At 43.5% G+C, this 13,672-nt stretch overlaps 2 protein-coding genes across 5 annotated transcripts in view; one reads left to right on the top strand and one right to left on the bottom strand.

Annotated features, from left to right (window-relative positions):
- PRMT2 (protein arginine methyltransferase 2) overlaps positions 1-13,672 on the bottom strand; it is a 486,423-nt gene that overhangs the window by 98,708 nt on the left and 374,043 nt on the right. The window lies entirely within an intron of this gene.
- The window catches only part of PCNT (pericentrin), a 168,027-nt gene that overhangs the window by 74,356 nt on the left and 79,999 nt on the right, over positions 1-13,672 (top strand). For all 4 annotated transcript variants that reach the window (XM_068245316.1, XM_068245315.1, XM_068245317.1 and 1 more), the window contains exons 19-23: positions 373-524; positions 2,072-2,241; positions 7,792-8,012; positions 8,660-8,822; positions 12,213-12,425. In XM_068245316.1, the coding sequence (XP_068101417.1) occupies positions 373-524; positions 2,072-2,241; positions 7,792-8,012; positions 8,660-8,822; positions 12,213-12,425 (919 nt within the window). The remainder of the gene's footprint in view (positions 1-372; positions 525-2,071; positions 2,242-7,791; positions 8,013-8,659; positions 8,823-12,212; positions 12,426-13,672) is intronic.

Raw genomic sequence — 13,672 nt, 5'->3', positions numbered from 1 at the left:
CAAAGACATGGGAGTGTTTTTGTGTTTGGACTTGCTAAGCTTCCAAGCTGTTGCCTTGGTGACTCGGCCACTAGTGGAGCTGTGAATTATGCTTTCTGCATTCTCTGGTGAGAAGTGCTGCCTGACTGCTTGTACTCTACAAAAGCTTTACAGAAGTTTATAGAAGCATGGCTCTTTATGAAGTTTGATTGAAGAATAGAGATATTCCTTGGTTTGCTTTATAAACCAATACAATGGGGAGTAATCATCGAGTACTTCACTGTGTCCACATGGATTCATCACAGCGTCCTCTGACCATAGCTTCTTCATGGATAATATGAATTAGTCATGATAAGCTTTCTCACGGTTTTCTCCATTATTCAAAATTGTCAGTTGCAGGAGAAGGTCACTACATTAACTAAGGAGATGGAAGACTTACAGTCTCATGTGGAGGATGTTGTGGAGACAAGAGCGAGAGAAAATGAGGAGGGAAAGAATTTAGAAACAATGCTTCAGTCTGAAGTTCAGATTGCCCGACAGGAGCAGTAAGTTTGGGATATATGGGAGTACTAAGGATTTTTTTAAAAGATGAATTTGGTGTATGCGTCTTGCAAAGATGAGCGCAAACTAAACTGTGGCAAAAGTGGAGCAGTTGCCCCGAGCAATCAGTCAGGTGTCATGTATTCAAAATGATGATTTTTGATGTTCCTTTTGTGTAACTGCTGTGCTTTTTTCAGTTTTTGATGCACTGGTGTAAATAAAATATGCCAAATGTTTAATATTTACTCTCAGGAATAATGTTTTGACTAACCTTCGCTCCCTTCCTGAGCTGGCACTGTAGCCCTACAACCTACCCAAACAGAAGCCAGCTACATGTACAAGAAATAACTACCGGTACAGTAAAACCCTGGATTGAGAGTAACTTGGTTTAAGAGCGTTTTGCAATACAAGCAAACGTTTTTGTAAAATGTTGACTTGATATACAAGCAAAAAAAAAAATATACATGCGCCATGTCATCACAACTGAGCCGATGGTTCTTCTCCCTTTGGCGCAGCAGGATTCTACTTAATTGTGCTTAATCTGAGCAAAGTCACATTTCCATGAAATTCTTATAAGTATGCCCTCTTTTCCACAGGCAGTTAATAGGCAGTGAAATGCCTCTCAAACTCTCACAACTGCTTGCTGCTATCTGGTAACTGGTCACTGCTGCCTGACAACTTCTTGCTGAGCATACAGTTCTACTGCCTGTGGAAAAGAGGCCTAATTGTCACTGAATAAGTTCCTTGTTGAAGACACACACACACACACACACACACACACACACACACACACACACACACACACACACACACACACACACACACACACACACACACACACACACACACACACACGTGTGAGCCAACAGATGGCAGTGATTTTGTTCGTTACAGTGAAAATCTTGTTTACAAGATTATACTAGTATAATCTCCGCTTTATAGCCTCTGGCCAGTTATTGGGGAAATGCTATTAATCTACCTCCAGTAGTGCGTTGAAAAAAAGATCTGGTAATTTTGTCACCATGTGAAGATGGAAGAATAATATGGATTAAATTACCAATATTTTACTATTGGACACTTGCTAATATTGATGGTAAAAGTTACTGATATTTTACTAATATATCACTTTACTTAACAGTTTTCTCACACTAACCCATCACCTTCTACCTACTGCTCACACTAACCTACCCTAACCTTATGTGAAATATGATGCAGCAGTTTTCGTCACAAAGTTAATCTCTAAACAGCCTACTAAGAAGGTGGTTTGCATGGCTGTGTTCTCAACAGTGAAAGCTGCTGTTAAACTAGTAAACTCCCACTCTCCGTGCTCCTGCATGGTTTTTGTAAGTTACAGGTCTAACTTTTCCAAAAGTTCTTTTTCTGGAACAGCTCCTCTAGTTATGATTTTAAAGTTCACTATTGTGATTTATTGCAGATATGCAGTTGAGATTGTCTCCTGTTGTTCGTTTAGAGGAACACATGAAATATGAGTGTACTCTTCTTGCTTTCCTTTCTTTAAAAAACAAACATCGGCTTCTTATTTTTCTTGCAGGGTAAAACTCCAAGATTCCTGTCAGCGTCTTCTTAAGATTTTCACACATGTGTTAAAGAACACCCTGGTCACTGAAGATTTAATATTTAAAAAGATTGGCATCTGCTTGGACAACAGTTTGTCCCAAATGGATGAAGAAAGAAACCGGGATTCTTTAACTAAGTTAGAAGGTATTTCTCGACTTCAGTGTTCTCCCCAGAATTTTTTTCCAGCCGGGTGGCATGAAAAAGTAGCTGGGTGGGGTGCGACGGGGGAATTCAGGGCCGGTGCAACTCCACTTACCGCACAGGATGAGGAGAAACGATGACACCCGGTGCTTACCAAAATGAGGTGGCTGAAGCACTCCTCTAAAAGAGCCTGATGATAACATTGAATATTGGTGTTATAGTTGCATTTCATACTAGGGGTGATTATTGCATTTAATAGATCTGTTCATTTCACATATCATACAATGGTGTTTGTTGCATTTCATAAAGGAGGGGCAGTGATTTTTGCTTTTCATATGGATGTTATTTGCTTCTGGGGTCAAGGGGTATTGCAGATAGTGTACAGGGTCAGTCAGTATCATACTAAATTATCTGCAATACCGCTGGACCCCAGCAGCAAATAACATCCATATGAAATTACATGCATGTGAACTCTGCAAGAATCACTCCCCACCCACACACTGCCCTTTCAAGCCACCTGCACACACCTTCAACACAGGGTCTGTGTTCCATATTTACTTTTTTGATTAGTGGGAAACTTTTAACAGACTTTTCCCAACTACCAGAGTCAGATTTGTACTTTTTACTGCTCGAGGCCAACTTTTTACAATTGTAAATCAAGTAAGGCACTTCTGACACAGACAGCATTCAGCACCATCCTCCATCTCCAGCAAGTCAGCCTATCTAAATTGCAGCTGACTGCAGTCATCGTTTGTTTTCCCAGGTCCCCTAGCGTGAAAGCTCTGCAGGCTGAAATATATCAGATAAAAAGTGCTGCTATCATTAGTGGACACAGAGCTCTCATACCAGTGGAAGGAGTTCCTGTGCAGTTCTTCCAGCATCAGAGGGGCATAAATCAGAGCAGCTTGTGTTGGAGAGAAGCTGGAGAGGCCGGGGGGGGGGGGGGGCAGAGCTCAATGCCGTGCACTGTCTGATGTTATCTGTGCTCTGAGTCGGGCCTCGGAGCTACGTGGATTCGGAAGGGATGGGACTGGCTGCTGACATTCATGCAGCCAGCCCTGGACAGAGAGAACACACTGATTTCGCTGGGTGTGAGAGACAATCTGCCCGCAGCTTCAGGCTGTCTCCGCACAGAGAACCTCTCCCCACACAGAGAACCTCAACCCACACAACAGTAGCTTGCCTGCACTACATTCTATCACACTAGGGCCCATATGCAATTCACTTTTTCACCTGAGTTTTCTCCTAGGAGATAATTTTTCATCTTCTATTTAAAACAACTTTTCAGCACTTTTCAACTAAAAAATACCAAAAAGTAATTGAAAAAGTACTATCAAAATTATTTTGAGTATTTTCTTGCTTGCTGATGGCTTAAACTGAATTTTATTGACAAATTTAAAAATATCACCTAGGAGAAAAGTCAGGTGAAAAAGTGAATTGCATATGGCCCCAGATGTGTATCCGGACAGCCGCCTCCACTAGCTGAGCTGCCTGCAAGTTAACACATGTGAATGCATTGCAGACACAGGCAGCCAGCAAAGTGTGGTGGACTAGCAGAGTAGAAACACAGTACTAGGGAGAAGCTGAAGCCGACACTCTCCACGAGGGACTAGGAACTCTGCTCACTCCCGCAGTATGCAGAGCATGGTCCCGCCCCTTACAACCCGCCCAGCCAATCATGGTACCCGGAGGAGGTTACACAGGCAGAGAAGCCGTCTGCAGTGTGTAGCAGCGGCTTTCGCTATTGTCTGAGACGGCCACTGATAGAACGCAGTGAAGCGCTCATGGCTGCAGTTTTACAGCACACTTTTTTTCTAGCTAGTGAGGCAGGTGGGCGGGAATTCAAAACAGCCGGGCGGCCCGCCCACCTAATTAGCCCTGGGGAGAACACTGCGACTTGTTCATTGTGAGGGCAGAGTACCATACTTTGTATTAATGGAAGCTTGAGACTAACATTGGCATTAATAATTCTTCAGTGATTTATTCCACTTAGATTAATTAACTGCAAGCCTAGACAATCTAGCAGCTTTATAACTTGTATTTCAAGTGGGAAAAAAACATTTAAAAGGTCTGTGTTCCTCTGGTTTGATCTGCTACACAAAGTTACATTAACCTCTGTGTATGAATTATTACATGCTGTTTTAAAGGGCAACTGTAGTGAGAGGTATGTGGAGGCTGCCATATTTATTTTCTTTTCAGCAATATCAGTTATTTGGCAGCCCTGCTGATCCTCTACCTTTAATACTTTTAATACTTTTAACCATAGACCCTGAGCAAGCATGCAGAAACTCAGGAGTTTCTGACATTATTATCAGATCTGACAAGATTAGTTGCATGCTTGTTTCTGGTGTGATTCAGACACTAAATAGATCAACAGGGCTGCCAGGAAACTGGTATTGTTTAATAGGAAATAAATATGGTAGTATCCATATTCTTCTCGCTACAGTTGCCCTTTAAAGTGGCAATTAGCAATTTTCTTATAAGCCATCATTCTATAGTCTTGATGCACTCCTAGATTAAGCAGGATGAAGAGCTTTCCATTTTACATGTTTAATTACAAATCACACTAATTAGACTCTAGTACAATCTAACTGAACTTTGGTATATGCAAGTGTATATAAACCCTTGTACCCAAAGCAAGGTCAGAGGTATCAAACCAAAAGAAACAGCAAGTAGGATACTTAAGGATAATCTGAATTTATGATGTGAAAAAAATCAGAAAGACACTTCCTCTTACAGGTGTCTGTGTAATAGCTTCAATTTGTATTGCTGATAAAAAAAAAAAAAAAAAGCTTGATGCACCACTTCAGCTGGCTCCAGCACTTTTGGGCACTTGAAACAATCTGGAGAAAACAAGTGCTCTCTGGAGCATTAACTTTTTTACTGCACAAAAGGATAAAAATGAATACACTTACAAGAAAGTAGTTGATCAATCGCATGTTACCACATGCTGCAGGGCTGGAACTGGTCCCCCTCGTGTTGGTCCCTGGGAAGATTACTGCTGTAGCCAGTGGCAGGCATCCCTGATGTGAAGGGCTGTTTCCTGCAGGTGATGGGAGGAGGGTCATGTTCCTTAGTGTGCCGCCAGCGTCATTAAGTGTTTAACTGTTTCAGCTGTTTCACGCCTTCTTCAGACCATCCCAGGGACCAGCACGAGGGGGGCCAGTTCTAACCCCACTTGTGGTGACCAGTTCTAACCCTGCATGTGGTGACATGCGATTAATCACTTACTTTCTTGTAAGTTTATTCATTTTTATCCTTTTGCGCAATAAAAAGTTAATGCTCTAGAGAACGCTCATGTTTTCTCCAGATGGTTTCACCTGCCCAAAAGTGATGGAGCCAGCTGAAGTGGTGCATCAAAACTTTTATATGTGCAGACATTACACTCCACTCCTCAATTTCTCCATAGTGGGAGCGCAGTCAATCTTTTTCTTCTGTCCTTTAACCTCCTTGGCGGTATGGACAAGCTCAGCTTGTCCATAACCGCCAGAGGGCACCGCTCAGGCCCTGCTGGGCCGATTTTTAAAACATGCAGCTAGCACTTTGCTAGCTACGTGTTGGTGACTATCGCCGCCGATGCGCCGCTACCCGCCGCATTACAGCCCCCCCCCCCCCCCCCCCCCCGAGACCCCGTGCGCAGCCTGGCCAATCAGTGCCAGACAACGCTGAGGGGTGGATTGGGACTCCCTGTGACGTCACAGCGTCGATGACGTCATTCCGTTAAGCCCTAAAGACAATCCCGTTCAGAACGGGATTTCCTTATGGGCATACGCGCCAGCGGCGATCGGACGGGTGAGAGGGACGTCGCAGGGAGGGGGGCGGCATCATGTAGCTAGCGCTAGGCTAGCTACATGATTTAAAAAAAAAATAAAAAAATACTGCGCGGTAGCCACCCTGGCGCATTTCATAGAACGCCAGGGTAGTGTTTGTTTATGGATATTAGCCACTTTGTCCTTTGATACAGTATATCTACGTCAGCTGTGGCTCTCTCCAAGCCACAGCGACGTAGATATACTGACCTGCTTGCAGCCCTGTTGTGCAGGAACAGGTACGCTTCAGAGCGCACCTCCCTGCACTAACAGCTGCAATACTAATTGGTGAAAGGGAAAATGTTCCCTTGTAGCCAATTAGTAACCCCTCCATGGATGAACGATCACCGCTGTAGCAAAGAGCGGTGATCCTTCATCTCTCCCCTCGGTGGCCAGATCTGTTAAAAAAAAGGAATAGAAAGCAGCCTGACTCACCTTTTCCTTTTCCTGTTCCAGCGATCAGCCTGCAGCCCAAGCCTCCGATCGCCGCTCTGCACGCAGCCCTGTGATGCTGAATAGCCGAGTCCCGGCTTGATGACGTCATCAAGCCGGGACCCGGTAACTGGCATCACAGGGCTGCGTGCAGAGCGGCGATCGGAGGCTTGGGCTGCAGGCTGATCGCTGGAACAGGAAAAGGTGAGTCAGGCTGCTTTCTAATCCTTTTTTTTTTCACAGATCTGGCCACCAAGGGGGCTGCCTGGGTGGGGGGTGGGACATCTGGCCGGCCCTTAAGGGGGTTGTTGAACCCCTGGTGGGGGGTAAAATGTGCAGCTGGGGCGGGGGATAAAGTAAGAGGGGATACAATTTTATTTAATGTGCATAATTTTATACTGGGGGCATATCTGGCTATAATGGTGGGGGGGGGGCCCTAATCCAGGGTGCACCCGCTAATCCTGAGAGCGCATCTGGCTATAATGGGGGACCACTATTCCTGGGGACACATTTAGTTATGAGGGGCAGTAATCCTGGGGATACATCTGTCTATCTATACTGGGAGGTGCCAAACAGAGGACACATCGGGCTATACTGGGGGTGACTGATATTGGGGACACATCTGGCTATAGGGGGGAGGGGTCTTATACTCGGGACACATTTTGCTATCTATACTGGGGGACAGAATACTGGTGACATGTTTTTATCTTCTGTGGCACTTTTTATTTTTAAACTGGAATTGATAAAAACTGAGCAAAAATGCATTTTTTTCATTTTTCCCCTCTTTTTCCCATTAAAATGCATAGAAAACTTTTTTGGTCTAGGGACAAAATACCCGCCAATGAAAGTCTAGTTTGTCCTGAAAAAAACGATACCTAGATCATTTAGGTGTCGTGAGTAGGGATAAAGTTATGGCTGATTAAAAAGGAACATAGCTAAAACGTCAAAATTGCTCTGGTCAATAAGGGGAAAACAAGGTCTGGATGTGAAGTGGTTAGTAATGGAGAACTAGCAGGTAAGGACCTAATGGTATGACCCACTTTGCAAAGGGAGCAGCATCAGCAGAGCATCTACTCAAGAGTGCGTTGGTGCAAATTCATGTTCTGCACAGGGCTTAAACTTATGGATGCTGACATACGGAAATTTTTTTTAATTTGCTGAGAATTAATCTACAAAGTGCAAAGTAAGAATACCTTTTGAGTGTCAGGTACGTTGTGCACAGTACAGGGGAGCTTTGAAGGTGTTTTGCTGAACATAAAAGCAAGAGGAGGCACCTTAACTGTTTTACTTTTTTTTGTGATTCTTTTTCTAGTGGCAGAGAAGCATCGCCTGAGTCCAGATTGTGAGACTTTGACAGATCACAGCCTGATGTCCACAGATGAAGGATATGAGATTTCAGAATATCTGTGTGACAGTGTGCTGGGTAGCCTGGAAGTTGGCCTGGAGAATGAGGAAAAGATTGTGCAAATGAGCCAGCGTTTACGCTCTGCTGTTGAAAGACTTTTAGACATGGTTTCAGACTCAACAGTTCAGGTTTGAGGAAAAATACTTTAATATAAATATACTTTAATATGCGTGTTACTGAATTGATCTAATTAGCTGCATTTGTCTCGCAATCCAAGTATGTTTGTTTGGTTTTTTTTTGTTGTTGTTTTTTTTTTTTTAAGCCAGAGCTCAGGATCCCATTTTTTTAATGTATGTAATAATAAATTTAAATTTCCGGTAATTAGCAATGCACAAAAGTTTAGTGCATTGTATTTCTGTAATTTTTAGAACTAGATTGAAATCTCATGGACGACTTCATGCCGTAGCTGCTTGCTGCCAGGAGACTGGTAGTTGCTTCCCCAATGAAGAAGAGTTTATCTAGCTCTCCTTACTGGGCAGTGTCAGGTAGCTGAAGTGCTGGGCACAATGAGTTAATCTCTCAGCAGCACAGGGGATAGTAGGTTCCCAGGATCAAGTCTCTGCATGTAAGGTAAGTCTGGCTATTTCCCCCTCCCAGCAGCTTTCTGCCATACTCTCTTCATATGACTGGGCAGAGTTTGGCCAGCTTACAGACTAGCTTTACTTTCAATCAGCAATATCCATATTTGACATATGGAGGAGATGTGATCTTGTCCTCCCCCCTTCACTGGTCAAGTATTGTGTGTTAACATGCCCTTTTACATTTTCCCTTACAGTTAGAGCAGACTCGGGAAATGCAGAAATCATTTGAGGAGGAATTTAAAAGCCGAAATCAGGAGATGGGTGAAGTTGTTGTTCAGAAACAAAATTTGATGAAGCTGCTGGCAGAGGAGACAGAAGCAAAGAACCAGCTGGAGGTGGAACTTCACAAAGCCCAAGGTATGTAGATAGGTTGCAGGAAGAGTGGAAAACCATGAACAAAGCATATTGCTGTGATTTATGGGTAGCACTCTCACCTTGCAGCGCTGGGCCCCCAGTTTGTATGTTCTCCCTGTATCTGCGTGGGTTTCCTTCCACGTCCCAAAAACATAGGGATAAGTTAATTGGCTTCCCCCTAAAATCGGCCCTATACTTGTAACGATTGGTGTCAGCAAGAACAGATTTCTCTGATCATTGGTGATCTGCAGTATCACCAATAATAGACGCTATACCTGATTATGTGTGATCTGCAGAATCACCAATAATACTGGTATAGCCAGGACCTGGACAACCAATGTGAGGGTGTGTGTTTGGTGCAACCGTAATGATAGAGATACTCGCTATTCCCAGAGGAGCTGGGAGATGTGAGTATATCTATGTAACACAGGAATACAAACTCCAGCAAGCTGGAGATAAATGCAATAGTAATATAGTTCACCCGAGGAGCGGGTGGAGTTATGTAACAACGAGTGTACTGATCACCCAAGGAGTGGGTGATTCAGACTGTACTGTAGTCGCTATTACCTGAGGGGCAGGTAGAGGTGAAGATACTGTGACTATTCACCTGAGGAGCAGGTGATTCTGACTGTACTGCAGCTACTGACCACCTGAGGAGCAGGTGACTCAGATAGTACTGCAGCTAGTAATCTCCTGAGGAGCAGGTGATTCAGACTGTACTGCAGCTACTGACCACCTGAGGAGCAGGTGATTCAGACTGTACTGAAGCTAGTATTCACCTGAGGAGCAGGTGATACTAGCAGAGGATCCCTCACCAGTGACTAACTCACTGGCGAGGACAGGAAGGTCAGACAAGCAGGTTCGGCAATAGGCGGACAGAGACGGTACAGAGACAGGAAGCTAAATCAGAGTAGTATTTCAGGCAGAGTCGGCAACTATATTCAGATAGGCAAAGGTACAGAATCCGTGAGCAGAAGAATAGTCAGGCTAGCGAAAGGTCATAACAAATAATACAATTCAATTAGTACTTTAAGCTATCAACAGAATCTGGCTAAGTGTGGATCCCCAGCTCCAGCTGGTTCTAGCACACTTTAGGATCTGACTAGGTCTGAGTGCTAACACGTAGCATATGCAACAGCAGACGTGGAGCAACTGACAGGCAGGTCCTATATATACTAAACGCACTCCATAGCGCCGCCCCAGTCACTCAACCAATCCTGAGTATAGCTGGAGTCAGCTGACCGGGTGATCAGCTGACTCCCCTTCTAGATGCATAAAGGTCCTTTCGCTCGGCACACGCGCGCGTAGCCCTTAGTCTATGAGCGATAGAAGGACCAGGCAAAGCACCAGCCTGTAACTGTGCAGTGGAAACCGCCGGCTGCGAAGCGGAAATAGCCGCCATGCCGCTTGCTGTTGCGGCAGTATCTCCGCTATCCATTACAATACTACAATGGACAGATGACTGGTAGGGATTAGATTTTGAGCCACTCAAAGTGACAAGACGATCTACTCTGTAAAAGCGCTGCAGAAGATGTTGTCGCTATATAAATAATTATTAATACTGGAAAACTTAATTTTGTTTTCTGGTCCAAGCAAAAATTGACTGTCCTTTGTTATCCTGGTCCATTTGTACACATTCTTTAAAGAGGAGCTGTTGGGTATAGGGTCTCAGAGAAAAAAAAACACATCTATCAGTAGCTAAATATTGGCTGTACTTAAATTACATATGCATTTCACTGTCCACGTTTGGATTTCACTGAATTTTTATATAGTATTTGCAAAGAATGATGCTCCTGACAGCTCATGGCAGGTTCCATGTTTGTCTCCTATGAAGCCAATTGTGATGTCATATCCTCCCTGCTTCCTGATGATTCGACTCACAAAAAAGATCCTAATGGACAACACTACTGTGCAGTGAATATTAATTAGCCATGTGGCTAGGAACAATAGTGGACTCATGCAGTATACTCTAACAGAACATGTCCCCTGTGATTTTTCAGTGTTGTGAGCTTGGCTGCAAATTACAAGCTGCTGTAACATGAGCCTGTAACTTCTCACTGTGAAAGCAGCCTTAGGGCGTGATAGGGAAATGAAGGGGATGACCCAAGGTAGTGCAGTGGGGAGAAGAGGCAGCCCCAGAATGCTTTGCAGTATCTGTTATGCGTCCTGTCGGCCTCCTTAGAACTTGGGAATACAGAGTCTTGCTGTTCAGCACACATCAAAGTAAGAGAGATTTTTAACTTCAGTTTGCCTTTTTGGCTTCCTTAAAACTGTTTAACACAGGAGAATAGAGGTTTAAATTAGCTTTTGCAGCCTGACCGTTACTCTTTAAGCAGTGTTCATAACGAAAGAGAAAAAACTAGCAACCAGAGATGTCAAATAGACTTGACTTTTTCTAGGAATGATCAAAGAAAAACGAACAGCTATGTAGAATTTATAAAGCTAAGCCATCAATGGATTTTAAATATGTCCGAACTACGCCTTGAAATTCTGTACCAAATAAACAGACTGCTAAATTCTCTTAAATCAGTAGTTTTAAAGTGTATTTGAAGGGATAATTAGAAATAAAATTTAACAGTAGGCGGAGGCATCTGGATTGTCATCCAGCCCTGGAACCTTCTGAACATATTTGACACAAGGCATTGTCGACTATGTTCTTGCAGCTGCGCTCCAGTCTGTGCACTAGCGTGGCCGCATCTGCGCAGATATAAGTGTAGCCTGCACAGTAGGACGGAGTTGCTTATGCATGGCTTTTTTTCAATGTCTAATTTTGACAGTTTTGAATGATGGTGGATTCACACATTTATTGGCTAACTTAGAGATAAATAAAAAGTAAGCTTTCAGCTAATAATAAACCTTCATCGGACTTGGTTCCTTGTTTCTCCTCTGTATGTCCAATGTATATAAGCAGTGTTTTTTAAAATCTCGTCAGTATATGCAGGAACCAAGTCAGATTAAGGATCATTATTAGCCAAAAGCTTACTTTTTATTTATCTCTAAGTTCGCCAATAAGTGGTATCATCCTGATGCAAAACGTCTTGCATTTACTGATGGCTAACATGGTATAACACTCTACTGCTTCTACTAATTTTGACAGTCAGAAGTTAAATCATTCAAGACAAAAAAGGGAAATGGCAGTTTTAAGTAAAACCCAGCAAAGTCACAGCAGTAGCAGACTACATAATCTGATCGTGTTTTCCATTGATGTGTTGGTGAATGTCTGTTACAGTTATTATTTACTGCTGAAATTCTGTTTAATAACTACTGGTACAATGGTATAAATTCAAAGTCAATATCCCACATCTACCATAAACTGTATAGTATATGACTAGCTTTGCACAACATACAGTTTTTTTTTTTATTTGTTTCTAAATTTGCTGTTGTATTACTCAGGACTTATCGAGGGTTTTGCTGCTGAAAAGGCTGGTTTAGAGGAAGCTTTGTTAACAAAGGAAACTTCTGAGCACCAGCTTGTTGTGCAGCTGGAAAAATCACGTGATCAGCTGAAGGTCCTGACACACGAACCATCTGTGCTTGAGGAGGAGAAGGAGTTGTTGCAAAGGTTACAGGAGGTCCTGTCGGGTAGTGAAAAGGACATTGAAGTTGGTAAGTCTTGCTGTTGTAAACTTGCAAAAAAAATAATAATGTTGTAGATCTAATTAGTTTCATGCTCCATCTTTAGACTAGTAAAGGCTCTGTGACCCTGAACAGCAGTTCAGCTGTAAGTCGAAAAGCTGCCGTGAACACTTAAGGAGCTTATAATGGCAGACTGATTTTATAAACGCATGGATATTGCACTGGATTCCAGGAAATTTAAAAAAAAATGCAGCTGCTCCTCTCCGTTGCACAAGTCCGTATGAATTTATTTGGGAGAGGATTTGCTTTCCTTAATTGATGAAATCATCACATGACGTACCACTGCTACGCCGATGACACACAGCTATACCTGTCCTTCAAACCTGGTGGAACAGACCCTACCCCAAAAATAAACTCTTGCTTAGCTGAGCTTCAGGCATGGATGAATGATAACTGGTTGAAACTGAATGCTGACAAAACTGAGGTCCTGTTTGTCCAAAGCCAGTGCTCGCCATCAAAACCGCTCTATCCTAAAGCAACACCAATCAGGATTGGGAATTCAGACATAAACAGCTCCAACCTTGTGCGCAGCCTTGGCGTACTAATCGATGGGGAATTGAGTTTCAGAAACCAAATTTCATCTGTAGTTAAATCTTCCTTCTTTCATCTGAAGAACATTGCAAAGATTAAACATCTGATTCCCCCAGAGGATCTTCCAACCCTAGTCCACGCCTTCATCACATCACGGCTGGACTACTGCAATGCCCTTTATGCTGGCCTCCCCAAAAAGGACCTGCGTCGCCTGCAATTAGTGCAGAATGCTGCTGCCAGATTGCTAACAAACCAGCCTCGCCACTGTCACATTACACCGATCCTTCGCTCACTGCACTGGCTACCAGTAGAATGGAGAATACTCTTCAAGATTGGACTGCTGACATTCAAATCCCTGCACAATCTGGGCCCTGGATACATGAAGGACTTGCTGAAGCTCCACCACACCTCTCACAACCTCAGATCATCAAGTTCTATAAACTTGGTCACTCCCAGAGTGCACCTCAAAAAATCTGGAGACAGAGCCTTCTGTCATGCTGCCCCTACTCTTTGGAACTCCCTACCACACCCAGTAAAGACAGCACCATCCCTGGAGCTATTCAAATCCAGACTGAAAAGCCACCTGTTTAGCCTGGCATTTCCAGATTTATAAAATTCTTCCTCTGTACCACGATGATCGGAGCCATGCTTATGCGCTTTGAGTCCCACGGGAGAAAAGCGCTTTA

Source organism: Hyperolius riggenbachi, chromosome 7 (assembly GCF_040937935.1).
Source record: "Hyperolius riggenbachi isolate aHypRig1 chromosome 7, aHypRig1.pri, whole genome shotgun sequence".
NCBI classification, from domain to species: Eukaryota; Metazoa; Chordata; class Amphibia; order Anura; family Hyperoliidae; genus Hyperolius; species Hyperolius riggenbachi.
Note: the sequence above shows the minus strand (reverse complement) of the source record. Positions and strands in the feature narration are given on the sequence as shown.